Source organism: Neolamprologus multifasciatus, chromosome 1, assembly GCF_963576455.1.
Source record: "Neolamprologus multifasciatus chromosome 1, fNeoMul1.2, whole genome shotgun sequence".
NCBI classification, from domain to species: domain Eukaryota; kingdom Metazoa; phylum Chordata; class Actinopteri; order Cichliformes; family Cichlidae; genus Neolamprologus; species Neolamprologus multifasciatus.
The window spans coordinates 28225180-28249748 of record NC_140439.1 but is presented as its reverse complement, the minus strand read 5'-3'; the positions used below and the strand labels follow the sequence as shown (position 1 = coordinate 28249748).

The following is a 24569-nucleotide window of genomic DNA, read 5'->3' as shown; positions in this document are numbered from 1 at the left end:
AAAAGTAACCTCCCAGGCCTTACAGGTAATGCTGCAGGAGTGTATAAAGCATGGCGGTAAAAGCTGGGGCTTAAATGCTTCACTAAGAAGCTTACCATTCCCTCTCTGTCCCTCACTGACAATCCTCTTCACTAGAAAACCTTCACTTAGATCTCCAGAGACAAGCACCTGCTCTACAGAGGGGAAAAAGTATTTTGTAAGGTAAGATTTATTGTTATTTGTTGATATGGCAGCTATCTGTGTGGACTGACTGGAAGCTGGTGTTTTAGATGTTTGGGACTCTGCAGTTTAGATAAAATCATCAAAGACCGTGTTGGGTATTTAAATGTATCCAAATGATTAAGACACTGGATACAAAAGATCATATGAGGACAACTTAAACAGAAAGTTGATACGTGATTACATCACATATCAAAGGACAGTAAGAAGTTCAAATGAAAACTAACTTTTTTGAGTTTGTGTGCAAACTTCTCAATGTAATCTACCAATATGACACTATGCTGTTCTATATATACATTATTTACACATTATATGAGTTATACTGTCATGGAAAGCCAATGACATGAAATGATAATTCATTATAAATGAGGGAAACTGTTCGTGTTTCAGTTTAAATGTATATAATTGTGTAGGGAAACGATAAAATGTTCATCCGTATTTTGGATGACCATATTTAGTTCAAATTTGGAAGTCCTTTATCATGCATTGCTGTGAACACTGTGTTGCTGGATGTGTGTGGTTCCCAGAATAGCTTCTCTCCTCAGAGGAGGATCAGGCTGGAGTAGATTACCAGCTGCTTATCTTCTGTACAGCTCCACACACACAAACGCAAAACAAGACAAGTGGTCAGAGCTGAGAAAATAAACCAGAAGAGCCACAAAGAAAACCCTCCAACATGTAATCCTGATGATTAAAGTCATCTTTATGTGTGTGTCTTGTGGGTTTCTGCAGGTGTGCTGGTGATCCTCTGCAGCCATGTGTGACCAGACTTTCGTGGCGGCCACTTTTGGCCCCTGCGACAGCTGCAGTAAACCGAGTCCTCTGATGAACATCTACATTAAGAACGAGGCCACCAACTACTGCTCCCTCTGTGTGGAAATGGTAATGTTCTCCTTTCATTTTCATCGCTACACCTCCCCTCAAAACTCAAACAAAAGGCAGCATTATGCTAATGAATACCATTGTGAATGATTGCAATGAGTGTGTACTGCTGTTTACCTGAAATACAACAGAGCATGCACCACTTATGATTGTTGTGGCAGTCTCAAATTATTCATTACGATTATATAAAAACAGCCCGAGTCCATGTTTATAACATAATCATTCATTATTGGCTCACGCAATGCATACCAATTAACAAGATGTAGCCTAATTTAAAAGCTGATACTGCATTTATGTAAGTAATCTTATGATTGTGCAACAAATTTATACCTAAGCAGTCAACATTTTCTAACAGAAGGTTGTTGTTTTTAGAGAAAAGGTCTTTGCCCTTCAGGGCCTGCAAATAGCCTTTAATCTAATCAACCATGTCTACTAAATTTATTAAGTTGAACATAAGCATAGATGTCATGTGTAGATGTCATAAGCATAGATGTAAAAGTCCTCTGTCCCTGATTTAAAAGCTTTATACTTGAGCAGCTACCACCTAACAACATTCACATGATGAGACGTCTGTTTCTGCAATACTGGCAAAAAATGCCAGTATTCCTAACTCACCAATCGAGGGATAATATGGACAGCTTGGTATGCTCAACAGTGCTGCAGGATGTTTTTGTCACTAATGCTCGTTGCCTCCAGCATCACTAACATGAATGCTACAACCTTGCATATCTGAAGGCAGATATTCTGCTAGTCCCCTTTAAATATAAAAAATGTGTGAGTCAAGTATTATCTGCATTTAGGGAACACATAAATACTGATTAGCTCTGGTTTTGAGCTTGGTAGCTTGCTCCATTTTATTAATTTAGTTGCCTCATTCTGCAGATGAACTGGAGATTTTTTTGTTAAATATCGAAACAATTTTATTACTTTGAAATTATTCACTTTACAGAGCTAAATGCCAGTGTTCGTAGTTTTGACAGGTGGAAACCAGGTTAGCTCACCTGTCCAAGTTACTGTACTTCCATGCTGGCAAAAAATGCTACTATTCTAATATGCATTTTAATTTTATCACAATATTAAAGCTGTAGTAGCAGATGGGTGTAAACAAATTATTTGCACTTGTCTGTAAAACAATTTTCTTGCTTTTTTTTAAAATATATATTTCTTCCTGTGGCTTAGTGTTAGGGTTAGTGGTAAAATCAGGACGTGCTTCTACGTGTGAGGTACATCTTTAGTTTGAAGACACTCACAGTTTGTGCAGCATCTGTTGAACTAATGACCCATCGCTCATCAGCACCTTTTGACATACACACACACACACACACACGCACACACACACACACACACACACACACACACACACACACACACACACACACACACACACACACACACACACACACACAGGAAGTGGCTCTCAGCTCACTTGACACCAGTGTCCCCTGTGAACATCTCCAAACAAGGACAGAAATACACTTCCTAACATGTACTTTACATAATATTAACATATCTGCTTCAATTAAACAAACAATAGATCTGTAACAAAGGATCAAACTGCTTACTTTGATTCTATTCAGGTTTGATGTAATGATTATGTTAAATAACATTTGAATGGCCAGTGTAGGAAAAATTGTCAATTTTATTTGATATTCACTTGCAGAAAAGGACACACAAACACGTTAATCACTATCAACATGGCACGGTATTGAAACTGCAGCATGTTTAGACATGTTGTATCATCACCGGCTAGGTAATTCATCAAGCTTTATGTGTGCTGCTGCTGTTGTTACAAGAATGTATAGGTGGTACCGCTATGGGTTTAAAGTAAACTTAGTTTAATAAATAAAAACAATGATTAAATTCATTTAAGTTGTAGTGCACAATCATCACCACCACTCATTAAATTCTACTAAAAAGCTATTAACAGAATGTGAAGAAACAGCTGCTCTGAGCTTAAGTCATAGAAATCTCTTTATTGTGCTGAAGAGACATCAGGCAAAGTTAAACAAGGGCTGGGCTATACTTTCATGTAATACCATTTATTACCTAAAGATGGCACAGGGAACAAACTGACCAGTAATAATTTTACCCATTTAACCTTTTATTTAAAAGCAGCCTGAAAGATGATGTCTCCAGAGAGAATATAATAAACAAACTAAAATAAATATAAAACTTTTTTTAGCATCAGTAAGAGCGAAGCGAACCACTGAGCCATGTGTCAAGGTGGTACAGGGCGGCAATATGGTAAAGGGTTACCTAGGCAACCAGAGACTGGAATCTCCAGTAGTGGCAAAGTGATGCAAGAAGAGCGACTCACTTCCAGCACTGGCACTGAGAAGTGTAGTAGAAAAGTAAGAGCTGTAACTGTTTTACTCTGTTCTTTGTTTTACTGTGAAAGCTTTGTTTGTCTGCACACAGGTTAACGTAAATGGGAGTGTATAAGCAGTGACCCTTTGCATGTGCCTCAAGGCGAGCAGAGCAGCTCTGGTTTATGCATCTTGCATCTGTGTTTAGGTCAATCTGGCTTCATTCTGTTAAACTCCAGCCAGCGTGCATGCGTGAGAATCAAGCTTTAAATATTGAATCACTTCTTTGTTCGTGGCCACTCGTTTGCAGACTGCCTTACCTTCTGTGACTGAGTTGGTCCCTCTGCAGACATTTCAGTAAATAATATATAAAGACAAATAGAGGCTATAACAAGATTTTCTAAGATTCTGATAGTTTTTAATTTTATTTTTTATAAGCAGGTGTTTGGATAGATTTACAATAGCAGTTTATATAGTCAGAATTATGTATAATATACTTCCTATTTTTTTATAGATATTTTAATGTAATTATAAAATAGAAAACTAAATATTTTGAAGGACTGTCTAAATTAACTTTAATTAACATTTTCCAGAAAAAAACTGACGAAAAGCTAAAAACTCAAAATAGGATTTAGACCTACCTTTTTCAGAATTGTCCCACAAACTTAAACTGAAGATTGAGTGTCAGCTTTCTCATATATAATGCCCCATCACTATTTAAACATCTTAATATTTTCTCATATAAAATTTTCTTGCATACATTTTTATGTTAAATAACAACGTGTTTTGAAAGCAGCTCTCATGCCATAACTGAAATGTGGGAATAAGACAAAAGGTGGAGACTGAGGAGCTCCCGGTGAACAGCGGTGCAGGGAGCAGAGAGGGGGAGGAGGCTGAGCAGAGCAGCGGAGTGCAGCACGCGCAACAGCATCACAGTCGCGCTCGAGGACTATTTAAACAAACCGCTAACCGCCAACCACCCGCTTCTCCCAATTCTCCCTTGTTTCCCGCTCCCTTCCTCCCTCTGCTCTCCTCTTTTCTCTGCTCTCGAAGATGGCTTGTCAGGGGCTCCAAAAAGGGGAAACCCTGGAGTCACTGAAGAGGGAGAGCGAGACTCTGAAGAAGAAGCTGGAGGAGGAGCGAAACAAGCTGAACGACGTGGAGTGTAAGTGATGAATTAAACAAACAGCAAAACGAGCTTCAAGCACTCTGCTTCTCGTTTTCTAATGAAACATTTTCTTATCTGCTTAAAATATGCAGCTGCCAGCTGTTGGACTTGTCTCTGAAATTTTACATGGGGTGGCAAAGGAGAGGTTTTGACAGGGTGAGGAGGAAGGCAGCGTGCAGGGGCGTTTCCAGGATTTGTTATTTTAATTGAGGGGCAAAGGGTGGGAACCTTAAAAAAAAGGGGGGGGGGCACTAGATATTTGATCATGAATAAATCTGGTATAGAAAACACTGGAAATATACGGCTGTTAGTTAAAAGTGCTGGGGAATGAAAAACTTTATTTAACAGATCAGAATTATTGTTTTTTTTTTTTTTTACTTGAATGTTACAACTGCAGGGCAGCACGGTGGCACGGTGGTTAGCACTGTTGCCGCACAGCAAGAAGGTCCTGAGTTCAATTCCAACATCAGGCCGGGGTCTTTCTGTGTGGAGTTTGCATGTTCTCCCCGTGTTTGCGTGGGTTCCCTCCGGGTACTCCGGCTTCCTCCCACCGTCCAAAGACATGCAGCTTGTGGGGATAGGTTAATTGGAAAAATCCAAATTACCACTAGGTGTGAATGTGAGTGTGAATGGTTGTTTGTCCCTGTGTGTTGGCCCTGCGACAGACTGGCGACCTGTCCAGGGTGTACCCCGCCTCTCGCCCTATGACAGCTGGGATAGGCTCCCGCGACCCTGCAAAGGATAAGCGAATGGATGGATGGATGGATGTTACAACTGCCTTTATATATAATAATTTAGGGCTACAGTCTATGAAGCTGGCATGCAGAGGCAACAGTGCACCTGCAAGGACAAACTCTTTAGCGTTATGCCCACTAATGCTGTAATTTACTGGCAGAGCTAGCAATGATCTAATAACAAGCATATTTGAACTACAAAAACATTACATGACAGCAGTTTTGAAAGCCAAGTTTACTAAATATCTATCTGATAAAAGCATCGCCTATCGACAGTGATGTTCACTGGCAGAGTGAGAGCATCAGATCATTGATATTTAATAACAGGCTAATGTGCATTTAAGTGAAATGTACAACAACAGAGCATTAGCAGTTGAGAAATATAAAAAATATCTTTATCTTTTTTTGATAAAGATTATTTTGATTATGAAATTGTTAGAAAAAACAGCAAAATGCACAGATTTCTACATTCATAAAAACCACTTGTTTTACTAATGTTTTCACTTCCTTTTCACTGGTAAATTGTGCGCGTGTGTGTGCGTGTGTGTGTGTATGTGTGTGTGTGTTTTACACCTCAGTGCACCAGGTGGCAGAGAAGGTTGAGGTGTTGAGTGCTCTCTCCATAAAGACCAGACGTGTACTGAAGGGTCACGGGAACAAGGTGCTGTGTATGGACTGGTGCAAAGATAAGCGACGCATGGTCAGCTCATCACAGGTAGGCACCTGCTCACACACACATACATCCATACACAAGATGTAGTATCTAAAGATAAATATTGTGTTGTTTCTATGACACAACAGTGTGTCTGTTATTCTGTGTTGTCCTATTTGTTTTTGTGTGTTTATTTTTCCATTAAAAGACTTCATTTCTCTATCCTAGGACGGAAAAGTGATTGTCTGGGATGCATTCACTCTTAATAAGGTGTGTAAACCTTTATGTGGCATTTTTGTATGTGTAAGAATTCCTTGAATTAGTGTATTTTTTATTATTCTTGCAAAATTACAAAAAAACTATGAATTTCATGTCTATGAAATTTGGGAACTTGGAAACATTATGTGCTTTTCCTCTCCTTGCAAATTTCTGGAAAGGAAAAGAGGAACATTTTACGTCAGGGGCCTGCAAAATATGACAATCTGCTGCTGTGAATCTTTCACGCTTCAGTCCAAATTGTGTCATCTCAAGTTGCAGCAAAAATTACATTACAGAAATTTTGTCCCAAGTTTAAAAATAACAAGTTTAATTTTTTGAGTAAATATAACATATAATGCATACTGTTACAGCACCATTAATGCTCTTGCATTAATGCTAATGCTCATGTTTTCAGTCTACCTCAACATAAAAAAAAGATCAGAATCAGTCTCCATCCCAAAGAAGGTACACTGTGTCTTTAGGGGAGATAAATGAATAGGCCTCTTCTTCCCAATAGCCCCATATAACCTCCCCCGGTGGTCCACTCTGTTATGTAAGTCTGAGTGATTTTTCTCTTCCTCTGAATGCTCAGATGCATGTTCCATCACCATATGTGCTGGTGTTGAGGGTGTGAGTGGGCCATCCTATATCCTCAAAGAGAGAGAAAGAGGACTTGACACGACTATATGGAAATATGAATTTAAATATTATCTATCCATCTGTCCCCCATAATCACTCAGTGTATGTGTCCGGCCTTAAATGATAGCCAGGATTCAGCTTTTCTAGCCGTTATGCCTCGTGACGAGGAGGCAAAAGTACACTGAATTTAATCCTCATTAATAAACACCACATCCAGATTAAACCACAGCTGTGCACAAGCTGCCTTGCTTGTTTTTATGTTTAAAAAGAAGATATGTGTTTTTCTTAACCATAATAACCTTTTTTTTTTCTTTGCGTATGTGTGTTTATGACGTTCTCTGTTCCCCACAGGAGCATGGAGTTCCCCTGCCGTGCACGTGGGTGCTGGCGTGTGCTTATGCCCCCTCAGGCTGTGCTATAGCATGCGGGTAGGTGTGTTTAATCATGAATGGTTATCGGTGACTACTTTGTCGCTGTAACTGGGGTGAAACCCATTACTGAACATTTGCTTTCTCCCAAAGTGGGCTAGATAACAAGTGCTCAGTGATCCCGTTGTCTCTGGACAAAAATGAGAACTTGGCTGCGAAGAAGAAGTCGGTTGCTATGCACACCAACTATGTGTCAGGCTGCTCCTTCACCAACTCTGACATGCAGGTGAGCGGCGCATCAGCTGGTGGAGCTTCTAGGGAATGTGGTCCTCCAGGCCCAATCCAGGCTTCTCAAATAGCCAGTAGAAGTACATGGTAGCATATTCAATGCAGCCAACGAGTGCAACAAGGATTTTTCTTTACTTTGAGCCATGATAGCGAGAAAAGCTTTTGTAGCACTGCTAAATATAAAGAAAAAACATGACATAATTACCTGATCAAGCTGCTCATCGTACGAATGTTTCCCTTCCACCTCCATCCTTCCTTCATTACATCTATTCAGTCTCGTTGTTTCAAGAAATAGTGACGGTTATCTTCTTCATTTTTCTTTTAAATACTGGCTTCCATATGTTGAAAGTTAGGGGTCTTTTCTGCGTTTACCCCAGCAGGAAATACAGGTAAGGAGAGGAAGAGAATCAAAAAGGGAACATGAAGGAGACGACCTGAAATATTTGGCATTAATAATTTACTTCACTTTGGCCCTCGGTGAGGCACAGGAACACAGTGGGAGTGGAGGTAAAATGAGGGCAGGAGAGGAGAGGAGAAAGGAGATGGGTGGCAGGGATGAGGAGGGGCCGGAAAGAGACGGGGGGGGGGGGGGGGGGGGGGGTATGATCCTCTCTCATGGGTGTATTAATAGACACTGAGTGGCTTTTATCTAAAGAAGAGTGGAGCACGGTGACTTGAGGGCAGAACATTTAACACAAAAATACACACATGCATGTCGTCTTCCTGTCTGTCATCTTTTTTCTCCCTTCAACACACTGTCACGCATGCCAGTCTTTATATTTTCTAAGTTCCTGTATATTTTACTGCAGCAGTGTGTAGGAGACTCAATTGAGCAGCTTTAAAATCCCTTAAAGTCTAGATTACATGCTTTGATCATGTAGTATTTTCGTATATGCGTGTGTTAGTTCAGGTTTTCAGCTGGTGCTGTTGTGTGGTTTCACTGAGTAATAACGAACCAACCATGGAAGTTTTAAGATCAGGCTGGTGGTGCGTAAAGTGATGCAAAGGCTCTCCGTCAGATCGCTGAGATTTCCATCTGTGTGTGGGAGTAATTGTGGCTTACTGATAATTATATTCGTGTTGAAACTGGAGTTACCGCTTGGTGCAGGCAGGATGTGTGGTGTTTTTTGTGCCTGGGGTCATCCAGCAGGAGCTCTCTAATCCACCAGCCGGCAGGGACCTCAGATGTCTGCATGTGTCTCTAAGTGCCCGTAATCTGTTTTCATCAGAGGATTTGTTGACATTTTGTCTGCTTCTTTGTATTCAGATACATAGTAAGAGTTTTTGTAACAGAGAGGATGTACTCTTCTTCCCCACGTTGCCTGTTTGTATCATATGCAACTCACTTTATGTATTCTGATGACGGTTTCTCGATATTTTGTTTTGTTTTTAATTTTATTTCATTCATGTATTTATTTTTTTTAGGTTTTTATTATTAATGTCCTTTTAATGTTTATGTAAAGCCCTTTGATTTGTCTTGTGCATGAACTGTGCTATAAAAAAAAACCCTGCTTTGACTAATAAATAGCAAAAGGTCCCTCTTTAGATCAGATTTCCTGGCAAATTAACTGACAACCCCTCAGAGCGATCCATCTATAAAAGCAGAATAAAACAAGCCGAACACTTAATTTAAAAAAAGTACTTTATTTGACCATAATTCCGTAATGATTAGGAGCACACTATCTAGTGTATTATCTGTTTCATTTCTACGTAATTGAACTGAGAAATGAAACCAAGCAGCTAAAAATACTTTTAAAGAAGGAGGAAAAAAACCCAGCAAAGATAAAATCACTAATCATATGTCTGTGTGGGTGTTTAGGGTAAGGAAACCTTCACTTCTCTGAATTAATCAAGTGCTAGAGTTAACAGTCATGTGAAAATGGCTGCTGTCACAGGACACCTCATGACTCAGTAGTTTTTAGAACCACATTTCGCAGCAAAAAAAAATCAAAAATAATCAAGGTGCTGCAAGGACAGCACCTTGATTATTTTATTTTTCAGCCATTCTGCTGTAGATTCGCTGGTGTGCTTGGGATCATTGTTCCGTTGTGTATCCCAGTTTCAGCCAAGCTTGGATTTCCAAACTATTTTAATATTTCTAAGCTTCCTTTTTGTTTAGTTTCTATGGTCTGGGTTTCACTGGCTTCAAGGTTCTCGATTGGGCAAAGATATTTAAAAACATTTCCCTAAATTACATTTCTAACCTCAATCAGATATTGGAACGTGCCTTTGTGACGTTTCATGCCATGATTACTTCAATCTGCTTCTCCGAAAAGTTTTTACAGGAACTCCCCAATGCTGCGGAAAGGACTGTATTTATTTTTAACTGCTAACATTTAGTTATATTTCAGTGTTTTATAATATTACACATCAACAATCAGAGCTTTGTGTATAGTTAGAACAGGATGGAAAAAACACACTGACGATGGTGTCATATTTTGGTGTTAAAATTATACTAGCATGTAAAAATACACAATTGTACTACACAATTCACTGAAATATACCTTTGGGTTAAAAAAAATTGTTTTGTAAAAATAACCAATGGCAATTGTCTAAATTATTTAGTTTCTGCAATTTGTGCTTTTAGTTCAAGTTTCCATAAAATATGATTGGGTCATAAATTATGCTTATCATTTTAGCTGCTAAAGTAGTTGGGTTGCTTAAGGGTTAAACAAACAGACATGAGTGATAAAAAGTGTTGTATATATAAAGAAGATGCACGGCCTTGCTCTTATATTCATGTATCTCTGTACGTTTGTGTCTGCTAGCTCCTGACCTCCAGTGGCGATGGCACATGTGCATTGTGGGATGTGGAGAGCGGGCAGCTGCTGCAGAGTTTCCACGGTCACACAGCTGATGTCCTGTCCCTGGACCTCGCCCCATCTGAGACTGGAAACACTTTTGTCTCTGGGGTGAGAGCAAAAGAGAGAGAGAGAAAAATATTCTGTGGATTGGTTTGAGATTCATGTGGTCTTCTTCAGGGGAAACCCTGTAATTCACTTCTTTGTGCTTGGTTTTCATTGAACTATGATGAAGAAACTGGGATTTTACAACAGTATTTTCTTTGTGCGCCTGTGTGTGTCTGTTTATCTGTATGTGTGTGTTTGTGTTATCAGGGCTGTGATATGAAGGCCAATGTGTGGGACATGCGCTCTGGACAGAACATTCAATCTTTCGAGAGCCACGAGTCTGACATCAACTGCGTGAAGTGGGTCCTACTCTTTTAAAAAGCTTAAGTGAATCACAGTTTCTTGATTTTACAAATGAAAAATGGATCATTTCTTTGACAGACATTAAAAAGCTGTAGCCAAAGGGAGCAAATTGAATAAATCAAAATTCACAAAGAGCAAAACCACATATGTTTTGCTCTTCACATTGAGTGAAGACAGCTGCTGCCTCTTGATGTTGAGAGAAAAACAATTCAACAAAAATAAATATAATAGTTTTAATTTATTTCTGAGACATTATTTTTACATTTTTGTATTTTCTTATAGATATTTTTTGAGTGTGTGAACAAAAGGAGAGTATTGAGAAACCAACACATTTTTCATTTAGAAGACTTGTTTGTGTCATACAGACTGAGCTCTGTGATGCAGATCATGCACCAAAATAATTTACTTACTTCAAAAGAAAAGCTTAAATTAAAAACAGAATCTGTCAATTTCCTCTTCAATGGAAAGTACATCAATACCGCATCATTTCTAAACCTGCTTTTGTCTACTTGTGCATAGGTACTACCCCAGTGGAGATGCATTTGCATCTGCCTCTGATGATGCGACGGTGAGTCCTGTCATGTAACCTGCTCATCTGTTTGTTTTGATGAGCTCATGTCACTCTGTGCCATCAGTGATACGATACCTAAATGACTGTCTCAGTTCCTGCGTGGAGCAGTAATATTGAGTCACAGAGCTTCCTCTGATTTATTTTTGGAACATCATTAAGCTTTATTGTGAACTCTGTGATTCGCTTTTTCTTATCAAGGCATTTATAGCAACATTAATAGTTTTATTTATTATAAAGGTGCTTTAAAAGCAACACTACAGAATAGATACATTAAGAGTACAAAACAAGATAAAAATGAGTATAAGCTTAACCTTAAGGAAGACATTAAAATAGAAGTAAAAAACAGAAACATACCAAATGCAGAAAATCAATACAGAACTATCAATAAGAGACTAAAAGCAATGACAACAAAAGACATTGAGATGTTATTGCACTAAAATATTGTACTTTAGGTTGTTTTTAGTCACATTTTTTCAATCTCGACATCATGTAGTACTCAAGCCAGACACCCAAAGTTTTAAAAAGCACATTAGTTATTAATAGCTTTATTACCCTTAATAAGGTATTTCTAGGAAAAAAAATGTATAGGTCAGTTTTAAAGTGCATAGTTAACTGTTATTAAATACATTTTTAAAAATGTGGTAATATCATTAAAGTAACAAAAAAAAACATACAAATCCTGTAAGGTATTATGAGTGTTTGTGATCTTATTATCAGCACTTATTTAGACTTATTAAGATGTAAAATTGTTATTATCGATTAATTACCTTAGTATAAAGACTTATTGTCATCAGTAAAATTCTTTCTAAAACAAACTGGGACACAAGCTGGGACTGGGATGAAATGATTCCTCCTTAAACCTGCAAAGCCTGAGAGACTTTATGTTTATGGAAGAAAGCAGGACTGCACTGATACTCTGACCTGTGGTTCAAAGCTTACACCTGGATAAAATTGTACAACTACATTAGGTTTTATATTAGCAGACAAGTGGCTGAGATAAAAGGAAAAAGCCATTGATGGGAGAAATTTTCCTTCAGTGCTTTCTGGCAGAAATACCTTAAAGCAGGAAGACGTCAGGCGAGATAATATAAAGTGCAACGAGGTCACAATAAAGAGCAGATTGTCCCAGATTAATGGATCCATTTCCCTTGGGAGACTGGAGTTATTGTCTGTGAACAATAGTCGTTGTTGAGATTGTTTTTTTTAAACTTAGCTGACTCATTTTCCAATTTCGAATATCTTTTTTTCATCTTTAAGTTGCATTTTGAGGGAGTTTTTTTTATTTTTTGAGACAAAGAAGGTCCTTTTACAAACCTTAAACATGTGTTACATTTAACTAACAGTTGTCCCATGTACATGTACAGAGATGTGTAGTCTGTGTCATGAAACATGTTTAGTTTTATGCTACCTCTCAGGTTGGATTTAGGTTAAGTGTTCATTATTTTTCCTGTCTCACTGTAATTTGATTGGTCACCTTAATTACGGCGTGGCAGGAACAACGCCAACATCAGTTTAGCTCTAAAAGCAACCTCAGCCTCGTTGCTGTGATTTACTCTGATAATCTGCACTGTAGGCCATTTACTGGAATAACCACCGTGGTATGTTTTTACATACTGGTTGTTTCTATGTTTTCTGGTTTTCCAAAGTGCCGTTTCTATGACTTGAGAGCTGACCGTGAAGTGGCCGTCTACCAGAAGGACAGCATCATATTTGGCGCTTCCACCTGTGACTTCTCTCTGAGCGGTGAGGAGTCAGTCAATCACTCTTTAAATTGCTGTAACAAATGTGTTCAGTACGTTTTGGCTCAAGAAAGCTTGAGAACGCTTTGGTTCTCTGTTCTGTCTCAAATTTAGATTCAAAGGGAATTTCACCTTATAATTTGTGAGTGCCTGCTTCCCTGGTTTTCCCACTTCCTTTTCATCTATGTCTCCACCATATCTTTCTCTTTCTTCCACCCTCAGGCCGTCTGCTCTTCGCTGGTTATAATGACTACACTATCAATGTATGGGATGTTTTGAAGGGCACTCGTGCCACCATATTGTTTGGTCACGAGAACCGTGTTAGCAGAGTGAGAGTGTCACCTGATGGCACAGCGCTCTGTTCAGCTTCCTGGGATAGCACTTTACGGGTGAGCTGGAGTTTCTCAACAGGATCAAATTATATTTCCCGTTTTATAAAACTCTTGTTTTGGGTAAACAGTAGGCTTGTTTTGGAATTTACTGTGGCTTTTTAATTTAAAAATATACTTCATGTTCCGTTAGTGAATGAGTCATTTTATAAATTCACTAGCCACTTTATTAGGCACACCTTGCTAATACTGGATTGGACATTCGTTTGCTCTCAGAACGTCTTTAATTCTTTGTGAGATGATTTGAGCTTTGTAACATGGTGTGTTATCCTGCTAGAAGTAACTATCAAAAGATGGGTACACTGTAGTTATAAAGAGGTGGACATAGTCAGCAAGAAAACTCAGGTTAAGTTGTGGTGCTTAAATGATATTCAGTTGATAGCGAGGGACACAAAATGTGCCAAGAAAATATCCTAAACACTGTCACACCATCACCAGCAACCTGAACTGTTGAAACGAGTCATGATGGATCCATGGTTTCATGTTATTTATGCCAAATTCTGATCGCACCATCTAACAGAAATTAAGACTCATCAAACCAGGCAACATTTTTCCAAGTTTGGTCAAATTGTAGCCTCAGTTGTCGGTCCTTAGATGACAGGAGCGGCATTCGGTAGCCCATCTGCTTCAAGGCTCATCATATTTGCACTCAAAGATACTCTTTTTCAAGTTATTATTTGAGTTAGTGTTAACTTCCTATCAGCTGGAAGTAGTCTGACCATTCTCCTCTGACCTATTAACAAGGGATTTTCATCCAGAAAACTGCTGATCACTGGATATTTTCTCTTCTGGACCTTTCTCAGTAAACAATTGATATGATTCTGTGGAAAGTCCCAATAAATCAGCAGTTTCTGATATACTCGGACTTAAATCATCTTTCTTCCCCATTCCAGTGCTTGGTCAAAGCATGTCTACATGCCTAAATGTTGCTGCCAGGTGATTGGCCGATTAGATATATGTGTTAACGAGTAGTTGAATGGGTATCTAATAAAGTGGCTGGTTAATTTATTGTTTTAATGTAGCTACAGACATGAAAATGTATGTTTTTAACTCTGCACTTCTGTCTCATGCAGGTTTGGGCCTAGAGTTTTTAACGTGGTAGTTTCCAACAAAGGTATCTACATTTGGTGGCCAATAATCCCAAAGCCCAGCCTGAAATATTAGCACTACTTCAGGTGTGTATTGAAGAAACCTTCAGTCAGCCAAGCCCTCAGACGTCTCTGAATCAAAATATTCAATAATATCTATAAAGTGGATATTTGTTTAAGCAGAAGTTGGTATTCCCAGTCTTTGTTATTGTTACCCTGATGACTGATGCTAAATAAATATGTTATTTTTTAACATAGTGTGAAATATGTATTCCTGTAAAGAACCAAATAACCTTTAGAAATCATCTGCATGATCAAACTTATGTGTCATACTGCAAACACTATTACCGATTGTCATGTAAATAATGCCCACTGTCACTTTTCTTAAGAAGCTGTAGTTGCACATGCTGTTAAATGTGTTGTGTCTCTACTTTTTTGGTATTTTGCTGTAGCTGATGTCATGATTAAACACAAGAAAATAAATTTGAATAGAACCTCAGTTTTCTTATTTCAAAATGCATATTTTATTGTGGAAAAAATATAAATTTTCATGTAGGCTACAGCCACTTCTACCCTGGCCCCTACTTGACACACAGGACACTATATATATCCTTTTAATGCACTCATGTCTAACCGCACTCTAAAGATGCAAATGAAAACCCATATAAGGTTGACCTGATATGGCTTAACAAAGCATACAGCTGCATGTAAAGACTTTTGTAAATCCCCTCATTTTAACTGATTGTGCCTTTCAAGCTGCATTCAACTTCAGCCTCCCGGCATTTAGGATGACCTAGATTTGGTTCCAGTGGCTGAAATTTGCATTTCTTCTGTTCTGGGAAAGGGAGAGATGTAAATAAGCAGAGATCTGACAAACCTTTTATTGCAAGGTTATAATTGGTGAAATCACTGAAGCATTTAAACCCCCAAGTATGATTTTTGGGAAAGTTAGTAGAGAGAAAATGAGAAGGGGGTAGTAGACAGAAGAAAATGTGGTCTTCTTTGGTTCCATTTAGTGGCACTAGGGGGCGTTTACACTGTATCCCAGCAGAAAGAGGGTAGTGCAGCAATGAAAAGCTCAGTAAAACTGAGGTTTTTGTTGGCTTTTTTTTTTTGCTGTTTGGTTTTTTTTTTTTTTCATATAAATTAATGAATGATTTCATAACAGTTCCTGAAAGAAAAAGATATTGGTTCCCTGTGCTAAATATCAGGACAGGATTTTGTTTGAATTCTCAAACCTTGTTGGACCATTTCAGTCGGGTACTTGTTATCACAATTATTACTACTCACATACCATGCCAGATTGCTTTATAGTACACAATCTGTTTGAATGCAGTTGATTTATATTGTCTGTTGTATTTACCTTATTTTTTTCCACATACCAGACATTTTATGATTGTCTGATAATCAGTTAACAGGTACTGAACTTGTTGAATTACGTAACTGATCCACAGTAAACATAAAACTGTCTGGCTCTGCAGAGGATATGGAGATAAAAAAAAGATTCAACACTTGACTTTGTTTGTGATTAAGGTGACCATATATCAAAAAAGTAAATGGGAAGCAAAACATATGCTAGAGGGGGGTCAAAGCAGGACATTACTAATGCTGACAGGATGTTTGAAATTTTAACATAGTGCTAAATCTTATCTTTTGTGTCATACAAACTGCAAAAACAGCTGGAAAATAACACAAGCTACTGACTAAAAATGTAAAAGCTGTAGTTTTAGCTTAGCACATCTTCCCTTTTTAAACAACTCCATCTAAACTGCGACGCTTTTATATCTGGATTTGACCAAAATAAACACCAAAGAAAATAATAAAGAAATACACAGAACAAAAAAATGTTAACCATCTCACCAAAAAAGATACACTAACTTTAGTTACTTTAACTTTAAGTTACTGGTTGGTATTGGTATGTGAAAGCCAAATATATATTTTATTTTGAATGTAACATTCCTGACTCCCTTGCTAAGTAAAACAATAAGCACACATGGAAGCTTTTTTATGGTCTTATAAAAAAGGTCAACTTTGTAAAGTTGGGTTTCCTTTCTTATTGGAATCCCAGTTAAAACTGTTAAGTTAAATTTTCATCTGGTAGTTTGTTTGTTTTTTTATTATCGAGGCATTTCTAGATACGCACATCTCTTTTGAGTTCCTGTTTCTGATATTTGATTTTCATGGACTATGACGATGAAGGGGGAACAATGGTTCTCTTTATGGTAGGAAAACAAATGCTGTAATGCAGGACGCATGTGAAAAGGTCCACGATGATGTAAAGTGTACATAATTTTGGAAGAAAAAAAATGAACTTTTACGTCAGAACGATAACAAACAGCATTTTGTAACAGTGGCATTATTCCCCTGAAGGAAGCAAACATATTGTTTCCATATAAAATCGCTCTGTGGTAATGTCCTGTGCTTATTAGGAGGGCTCAAATTCTGAGAAATATCAAATGAATCAAAAAGCCCCAAATTTTTATCCATCCCTCAAAGTTTATGCATCAAAGCCTTGCATGAATTCATTAAATAGCCTAAGAGACAAAGAATAAGCTGATTCTGAGGGTGTCAGGTGGGAGACGCTCATTGACTTTTCATGTCATGACCCTCTACTGTTTGTTCAGTCTGTGACCTCAAAGCATTGTTGATGCCTTTCTTACACGTCTCTGTTTTTTCTAAACAAAGGTCAAAGGTCAGCCACCTCTATCCACATCATCACTTTTTGTATCTAGCGACATGTTTACCACAATGCCACTAAGTCCAGTCAGTACAGCACAGGAGGGTTTTTTTTTTGTTTTCTGCTGTTTCTGCTGTTTTCTGCTGTAGGAAGGGCAACATCCAACTTAATAACATAACAGCTGCATCACTGTGTTTCTGTGACACCGACCTTCTCCGAAAGCCACTAACTTTGCATTTCAGATGATTGAACTTATGTCATAGAAAACATGCACTCTGGGGATTAGGTTGCTCTGTTTTATGTGTATTTTTTTCACTTTCGTTGCTAGCCTGCATTCGGATTGTCATAAATTTATAATGGGAATCACCCAGGGGGAAACACCAGTGTAGACAGAGAAAGGCCGTGATGTAGGGAAGGTGATACGGAGATTGAAGGACAAGCATACAACGGGTATTACCATGAAGTGAAAGTCCCTAAAATTAACACTGAGTTTATCATCATAGTGATTATATGCATATCCTCTGTATGTTTCACTTCCTCATGCTGATCATGGATTTGGAACGAGTAACAGATGTCACTGTTTAGTGGCGAAAAAAAATGTCCATAAACCGCAAGTTTACTTTCTGAGCCGTGGGAAATGTTAAGAATTAACTTAATTAATCCTTGCTATCAAAATTAGATTTACCTGGACTTTTTAAGCCAAAAGACAAACCAAGCTAAGGAAAATGAGTTTTGTGACCTCTGTGTCATCACAGTTTCATCACAGTTTATGATATCCTGGGATTTTTAATGACAGCGTAATGAGGGGGGTTTGACTAACAGACAACATTGACTTTTTTTTAATGACGGGGACTGCAGCTTCCACATTTTATGTCAACAAGGGTCCAAAAAGTCCAATGAGACTCGTGACTTCCATTTCATAGGATTTCAGAAATGTTATAATATTTTATTTGGTGGAGAGCAGGATTTACCAACTCCTGTTTTCAACCACTGCCCACACTTCAGGAGGCAGAGGACTGAGTGAAGCAGAAAGGAATTTTCACAGAATTCTTGAGGAAAGAAAGATTTCCTGTCAGCAGATGACATGGAGGAGCTCCAGACGTTAGAGCAGGAAGGTGAAAACTCAGAGGACATACCAATTTTTAAAGAGCCTGTGCAGAGATGTCCATTGTTTTTTTTTTTTTTTAGACACAATGGACAACACCCACTGTCCATTGCATCTAAGAAGCAATGCGTAAGCTATAGGGCGTACACACTGAAGAGAGAACAATATAACATCCTCGACTTCACCAAAAAGTAAAATTGTTAATTTTTTTACTTGCTGATCTCTCTGATAGACATTAAATCCCCCTCTTTTAAGTCCCTACTAGTAAATGATTAATAATTGAAAGCTACAAGTCAGAAGTCCTGGACTCCCTGAAAATCCATACACTGGAGAAGAAATATAGCCCTGTGTCCTTCTTGATAACCAAATTGCATGTTAAGTATAACAGTTAAAATAAACTATAAATCCACTTCTTTCTTTTCTTTAATTTTGTTGACATGTCTTTTACAATTGTTAAGTGATATTTTAATCATCAATATACTTTAAAGAACAGTAATTATATACTGCAAGTTATGTCCCACAACACTTGTGGACTTCTGTTAATAAAACCTATCTAGTTGGGAAACAGAAGAGAAAAAACTTGGAAAAAGGAAGTGACATAAGTCATGTGCTAGTGGCAGTTCTCTGAGGTCAGTTCTCTTTGGCATAGTTTGTAATACTTGGTGTCCAGAAGACATATTAAATTCAGTTTCTTTCCTTTATTTATATAACTACACTTGTTTATTTACCTTCAGCTCAACCTTTCTCTGAGAAAACACAGATACTTACTGATCGCACTGATTTGTAACACTGCTATCTACACACCCTGTTACCATGCATATAAAACAAGTATTATATACTTATGCAAATTATGATAAATAATGCTAGATTATATATCTATTCATCCATGTTAATTTGTGCTAGCTTGTTTTCAAACTTTGATATAAAACAAGTTTTATCTAAAACTGAGTATTTAGTATGATGGTAACTTCCTTTAAATTAACGGTCAAGATTATATTAAACTATATTCTTAAACTCTCCTTTTTCAGGTTCTGTAGTATGGCATCTCAAAAAAAATGTCACTTTGATGCCTAATTTTTTGGTGGTTTATTATTTGAGTTTCTTAACGGACAGCAGAAAATGTTAAAATATAGGGTTAATTAAAAAACAAACAAACAACATTTTAAAGCCTAAATTGTCCCCGAATTGTAGAATGATCCTTTTATGTTCTGATCATGTCAAGTCTTTCCTCGTCTGGTAAAACACAACACCAAACAAGTTAACCATCCAGTTTTTTGTTTTTTTTTGTTTTTACAATAACTTTCTACATTGTATTTATGGTCTCCATTTGTGGCAATGTAAATTTAAAAAATACCCAGGCACAAAGACATCTTTCATGACAACTACTTAACGTAAAACAATGATTTATGGATTATTTGTCACCCTTTTTTGTACCACACCAAACCATGACCACACTTCCGCTGGTTATTCCGTGACGGTGGTGTCTTCTTTCCACAGTCCACACGACGTTCCCAGCACAAAAATCATGTCGAGAGGCGGAGTCACACATTCTGCATCAGCTGAAGGGAAGACTGAACTGTACCGACGCTCTCCTTCCGCCGTCTGTATGTGCAGAGAGCAGTCTGATATCGCTGGGAGGGTGAGTCTTTGTTTAATATATTTAAGAAAAACGTGTTTATTTTGCTGATTTGTGTCTTGTTAGAGAGATACAGGAAAATGTCCACACTGGGGTGTCTTTTTTTGGTCGGTTTAAACCGGCTTTTACTGCGTAGACGTGGCTGTCGTAGCTGAGCTCGCTCTCCGTCCGCGAGCGCTCCTTTGTGTCCTCCATTGCTCTGGTGACAGATCAACGATTACTCAGCGAAGCTAAAGCCAACAACCCGGCCGACGGCTAGCTGCTACAGTAAACGGTCATGTAAAGTGACCCCACTCCCAAACTACAATCTGTTTGATCTGCGTGTCTGTTCGTTACTCTTTAAGTGGAGATAGCTGTGCGTCTTCAGCATCGCTGTGGCTTCCGTTAACAGAAAGCTAAGCTAAACCGCAGCACAGCCTACGGAAATACTCTGCTAACACCACAGTTTCTCTTTGCCTGCGTTTAACGACACCTGACGCGGAAACCGAAGCCGACTCACAGGTCATAGTGTTTGACTTTTACGCATTTTTATGTCGAGAATGGAAAAACCCTTACGTTAGGTTGGCCGGTGTTAATATGAAAACAGCTGCGGGTGCAAAAGCAAAGCTGATGAAACTAGTTTGAAAGACCGTCTGTTGTTAATCACACGATTGAGGTAGCTGGAGGCGAAAGCTAAAGGATTTTGCCTTCATAATTTTACATTTAGGTTTTATACAGAGGCTGTAATCAGGTAAGATGACTCTGGGAGATGTCAGCAGCCAGTATTCATTATTTATATGACATCAGTTCAGAGCTAAAAGGCTTTAAAACCGTTTAGTTACTGTAGTACAGAGAGGGAATACAGTACAAAGAAGACAGTTTGGTAATTTGACTATGTCATCGTGGTTGTTTGAGTCATTTTACCATAATTTTTGGTAGCTTTTATACACATTTTTTTTAAAGGGAAAAAACATTTTTTGTTTCCCTTTGGCAGAAGGTGGGTGTTAGCACCTTGTTTTAAATGCTGGGACAAACCAGTGTCACATTTTCACTTTTCAAATGAAGAAGGTACTTTCGGTTGCTTCCACATTTCTCAAGGGAGTTGCTACAGCATGGCAGATCAGATGCCCTTCCTGATATAACCCTCCCAGTTATCCAGGGTTGGGATAACCGTGAGGCTTTGTAGTTGTTAATTATACAGAACCAAACACACAGTTTAGGAAGCAGTCGGCAGATTTACTGATGATAAAACCAGATCATCAGCATTTGTTCTTCATAGTAGTTTAGTGTCTCGATTGGCAAGTTCCTTAAGCTCGTCTTCTTTTTCCCTCACTTGTAGAAAATGAAATTCTGTGGGCTGTGGAAAGAGACCCTGGTTTTGGCCGAGGACTACCTGTCCTTTTGCTGCACGAGTCCACATCAAGCCCCTCCACCTCCCAGCGAATCAGCCGCTGCCATGAGGCGTCTAGGCTGGGACATCGAAAGACAGCACCAAGCTCGCTTCGACAACCTCGCTCAGACCTTCCTGGTGCAGTGTGGACCGGACCACTGCCTCAGCCTCAGAAAGGTGATGAAGGAGCTGGTTGGAGATGGACACTTGAACTGGGGGAGGGTTGTTTCTCTTTTCGCCTTTACTGGAGTGCTGGCCAGAAAGATCCTGGAGCAGAAGCCGGGGCTGGACCCTGGTCAACAGCAGGAACTGGGACAGGAGCCCATGAGCTGCAGAAGGCTGGCAGAGACCATAGCTGATTACCTGGGAGAAGAGAAGAAAGACTGGCTGTTGGATAATGATGGATGGGTAGGTGTTCCCTGAAACTGAGTCAACACAAAAACTGAAGATAAGGGAGGCTTTGATTATGTCAAGGGCAAAACAGTGGATTCAAAGTGGTAGTTGTCTGGGGGATTTTTGTGTTTTGTTTTTCTTTGAATTACTGTCACTGGAAATCACCAGTCTGATAGGATCACTGTTGTTTAGGTTTATGCCATAAGATACAACCAGGGACAATTCTCTTAGATTCTGCCTTGTTTATTACTTTGTTTGGCATCACAATGAGTGTTGAGACTGCTGTGATTCTGGGAATTACAAAGTAATTGTAGACAACATGCTGGGGAATTTATGCTAAAACAACAAGATCTCAATAATGGTGGTAGGTTAAAAAAAAAAAAAGTTTGTCTAGCCAAGAAATCTAAAAGATTTTAAAGTGGAGAAAAAAGGTAATTAAGGCAACTTAGAAGGATTAGACTTAGAGGAACAATTAAAAAAAAAAAGAGAAAAATATAAAACATGTTCCAGTAGCAGAAGGTTAGGGTGATCACAGATGATGACTTAGCAGGGTTAAACCTGCTGGGAGGCTGCTTATTTACTGGAAAAACGTGAACTAAAATGCCCTCTGGCTGAGTCCCAAAAGCCTCAACTGAACATCAGATGCTGGCTTTTATGAATGGGCTTACCCAACACACACACACCCACACACACACCCCTCCTTTCTTTGGCTGGCAGCTGGTTTCAACAGACACAGCCAGATGGACTTTTTGTAGTAACAGTCAAAGCTTGTGTGTGTGTGTGTGTGTTGAGTTTGGCTTTAGCTGTATTGAAAGTTAGCGTGGTATGACTAGAAAAACAAGCAGCTGTCGTGCAGCGAGAACACCTGGAGCTGAGAGCAGGTGCACTCGCTGGTCAGAATGTATGTCTTCAGTCTGAAAACACGATGGAGAGATGCAGCTGTAGGACTTTCCCTGTTTTTAATGCTGGGGATGCACTGATCAAGATTATTATTGCTCATTAAAACAAAGCCAAAACAACAAAACTCGAAGCTACAATAAAATAAAAACAAATGATAAAATAAGATCTGACCAGAGCCCACTTGACAAGAAATCAATACAAACAATTTTAAATATTGAAAATTCAAATTCCAACATACTACTTTTGTTGTTGTACATTTATTTGAGTTTTATACACAAAGATGTACTGATATCAGCCCAAACAATTAAGACTTCTACTGATGGCAGAAGCCAATATTTATCATTGTTTATGCCTAATGTTGTTCATAATTAACATAATAGGAATTTGGGGTCGACATTGATATTTAGGCAAAAACAAATCAGCCAATAGATTAAAAATACATATATATTTTATACATTTTTTTATGTCCTCTTTGTTCCTGGGGAAACAAACAAACAAAAATGAATCGATTTTGAAGACTTTGGCCTTCATACCCTTCAACATTTAGCCAGAACAAAATTGATCCAGCTGGTAAATTTTGTGTCACAAACATCGCAAAGCCTCCTGATTCAAGTTGTTCTAGTTTTCACACCTAGTTTTAGTTTTAATGTACCATAACAATCATCATAAAACATTAACAAATGAAATGATGTAGATGGTATTAAAGTTGGATGTCTGACCAGTAAACCAGTGACACGGACGTGCTTTTAAACCCGCACTATGAACATGGAGTTCATTTTGTAAATTTTGGTAATTCCGAGAGTTAAAAGGAGGTTAAATCCAGGTGTGCTCAATGGTGTGTGGTTTGGCAGACAGATCTGCAACTTGTTTGTTGTGTCTGCTTTAAAAACATAAAGATGGTGAAAACGCTCAGCTCGAGGCTTCAGTTTAGGTTTGTTTATATAGCGGCAAATCACAACAGCAGTTCCTTTGTACTGTCAGGTAAAGACCCAGCAGTATTGCTCATAACAAGACTTAACAAACCAATTGTTTACAGCGTGGTGGCTACCTCCATCTTTTATATACAGGCTTTGTGTGTGGGGGGGGGGGGGGGTGCAGAGGTGTAGCTGCTTTCTCTAAAACGGGGGGTCGGGGGGGGATAACTGGAAGCAGCACTCGTAATTATACTGAACATGTTGTTTCTGTTTGTCTTCTTGTAGGAAGGCTTCTGTAAGTTCTCCCGCAGTGCCAGAGAAGTGAGCCAGGACTCATCCATGAAGAAAGCGCTGTTTGCTGCCGCCGGTGTCGGCCTTGCTGGGCTTACCTTCCTCTTGGTGCGCTAGCTGGCATTCTCCACACTTGATGCATCCTCATATTTTAAAATTATTCGGCACGATTTCGTAAACGTTGGACAACGTCCGGCGACCACTCTGCAAAACGGGCCCTCTGTAGTGAAAGAACGTTATTTCACGATGTTACTGTAACGTTTGCACAGTCTCGGAGCCCCTTAAAACTGACATTCGTCGCTTGCCCCTAAAGATTGTAAAACCAATTTGAATGCCTTTGGAAATGTTGCAGTGAGTGAGATCAGTTTACATATCCTGGCTGATTTTTTTTTTTTTTTTTGCAGTGAAGGTAAAAGGCTTCAGATTTTGATTTCATGATCCTCTGCCCCTCTCTTTTTTATGGTATAGAGGCATTCCAGAGTAAAATGTAAAATTTAATATATTGTATTTATATGAAACCAGTACACTGCATTCTGCTGTTTGTCCTGAATTCATATGAACTGTATAATTTTTGCAAGATCAGCAACGCTGTTCTGTACTCCATCCAACGGTGCTAGATAAAACATTTCTTTGTCAACTTACCAAAAAGCAGGGACCATTCTGAATACAAATAGATTACTCCTGGGAAAAAAATAAAATTCCTCCAAATTATATTTTTACATTGTTTCTAATTTATTTTGCTTTTTTAAATAAAAGTGTTTATTAAATGTT

At 38.6% G+C, this 24569-nt stretch overlaps 2 protein-coding genes across 4 annotated transcripts; both read left to right on the top strand.

The window, feature by feature from the left end:
* Positions 1 to 64: 64 nt before the first annotated feature.
* On the top strand, positions 65 to 15012 carry gnb5b (guanine nucleotide binding protein (G protein), beta 5b). The gene is made up of 13 exons (XM_085154892.1): positions 65 to 201; positions 952 to 1101; positions 4461 to 4572; positions 5888 to 6024; positions 6190 to 6231; positions 7210 to 7286; positions 7380 to 7512; positions 10283 to 10426; positions 10631 to 10722; positions 11246 to 11294; positions 12944 to 13040; positions 13259 to 13425; positions 14499 to 15012. Exons 2-13 carry the CDS (start codon positions 976 to 978, stop codon positions 14508 to 14510), a joined length of 1188 nt encoding a protein of 395 aa, XP_085011018.1. The 5' UTR covers positions 65 to 201; positions 952 to 975; the 3' UTR covers positions 14511 to 15012.
* Positions 15013 to 19777: 4765 nt separating this feature from the next.
* bcl2l10 (BCL2 like 10) lies at positions 19778 to 24569 on the top strand. 3 transcript variants are annotated; one of them, XM_085154966.1, is made up of 3 exons: positions 19778 to 19934; positions 21250 to 21708; positions 23793 to 24569. In XM_085154966.1, the coding sequence occupies exons 1-3, from the start codon at positions 19821 to 19823 to the stop codon at positions 23913 to 23915; spliced, it is 696 nt and encodes a 231-aa protein (XP_085011092.1). In that variant the 5' UTR covers positions 19778 to 19820; the 3' UTR covers positions 23916 to 24569. The 3 variants fall into 3 exon arrangements, with proteins under 3 accessions (XP_085011092.1, XP_085011099.1, XP_085011108.1); XM_085154973.1 differs by lacking the exon at positions 19778 to 19934 and adding an exon at positions 19958 to 20432; XM_085154982.1 differs by lacking the exon at positions 19778 to 19934 and adding an exon at positions 20439 to 20661.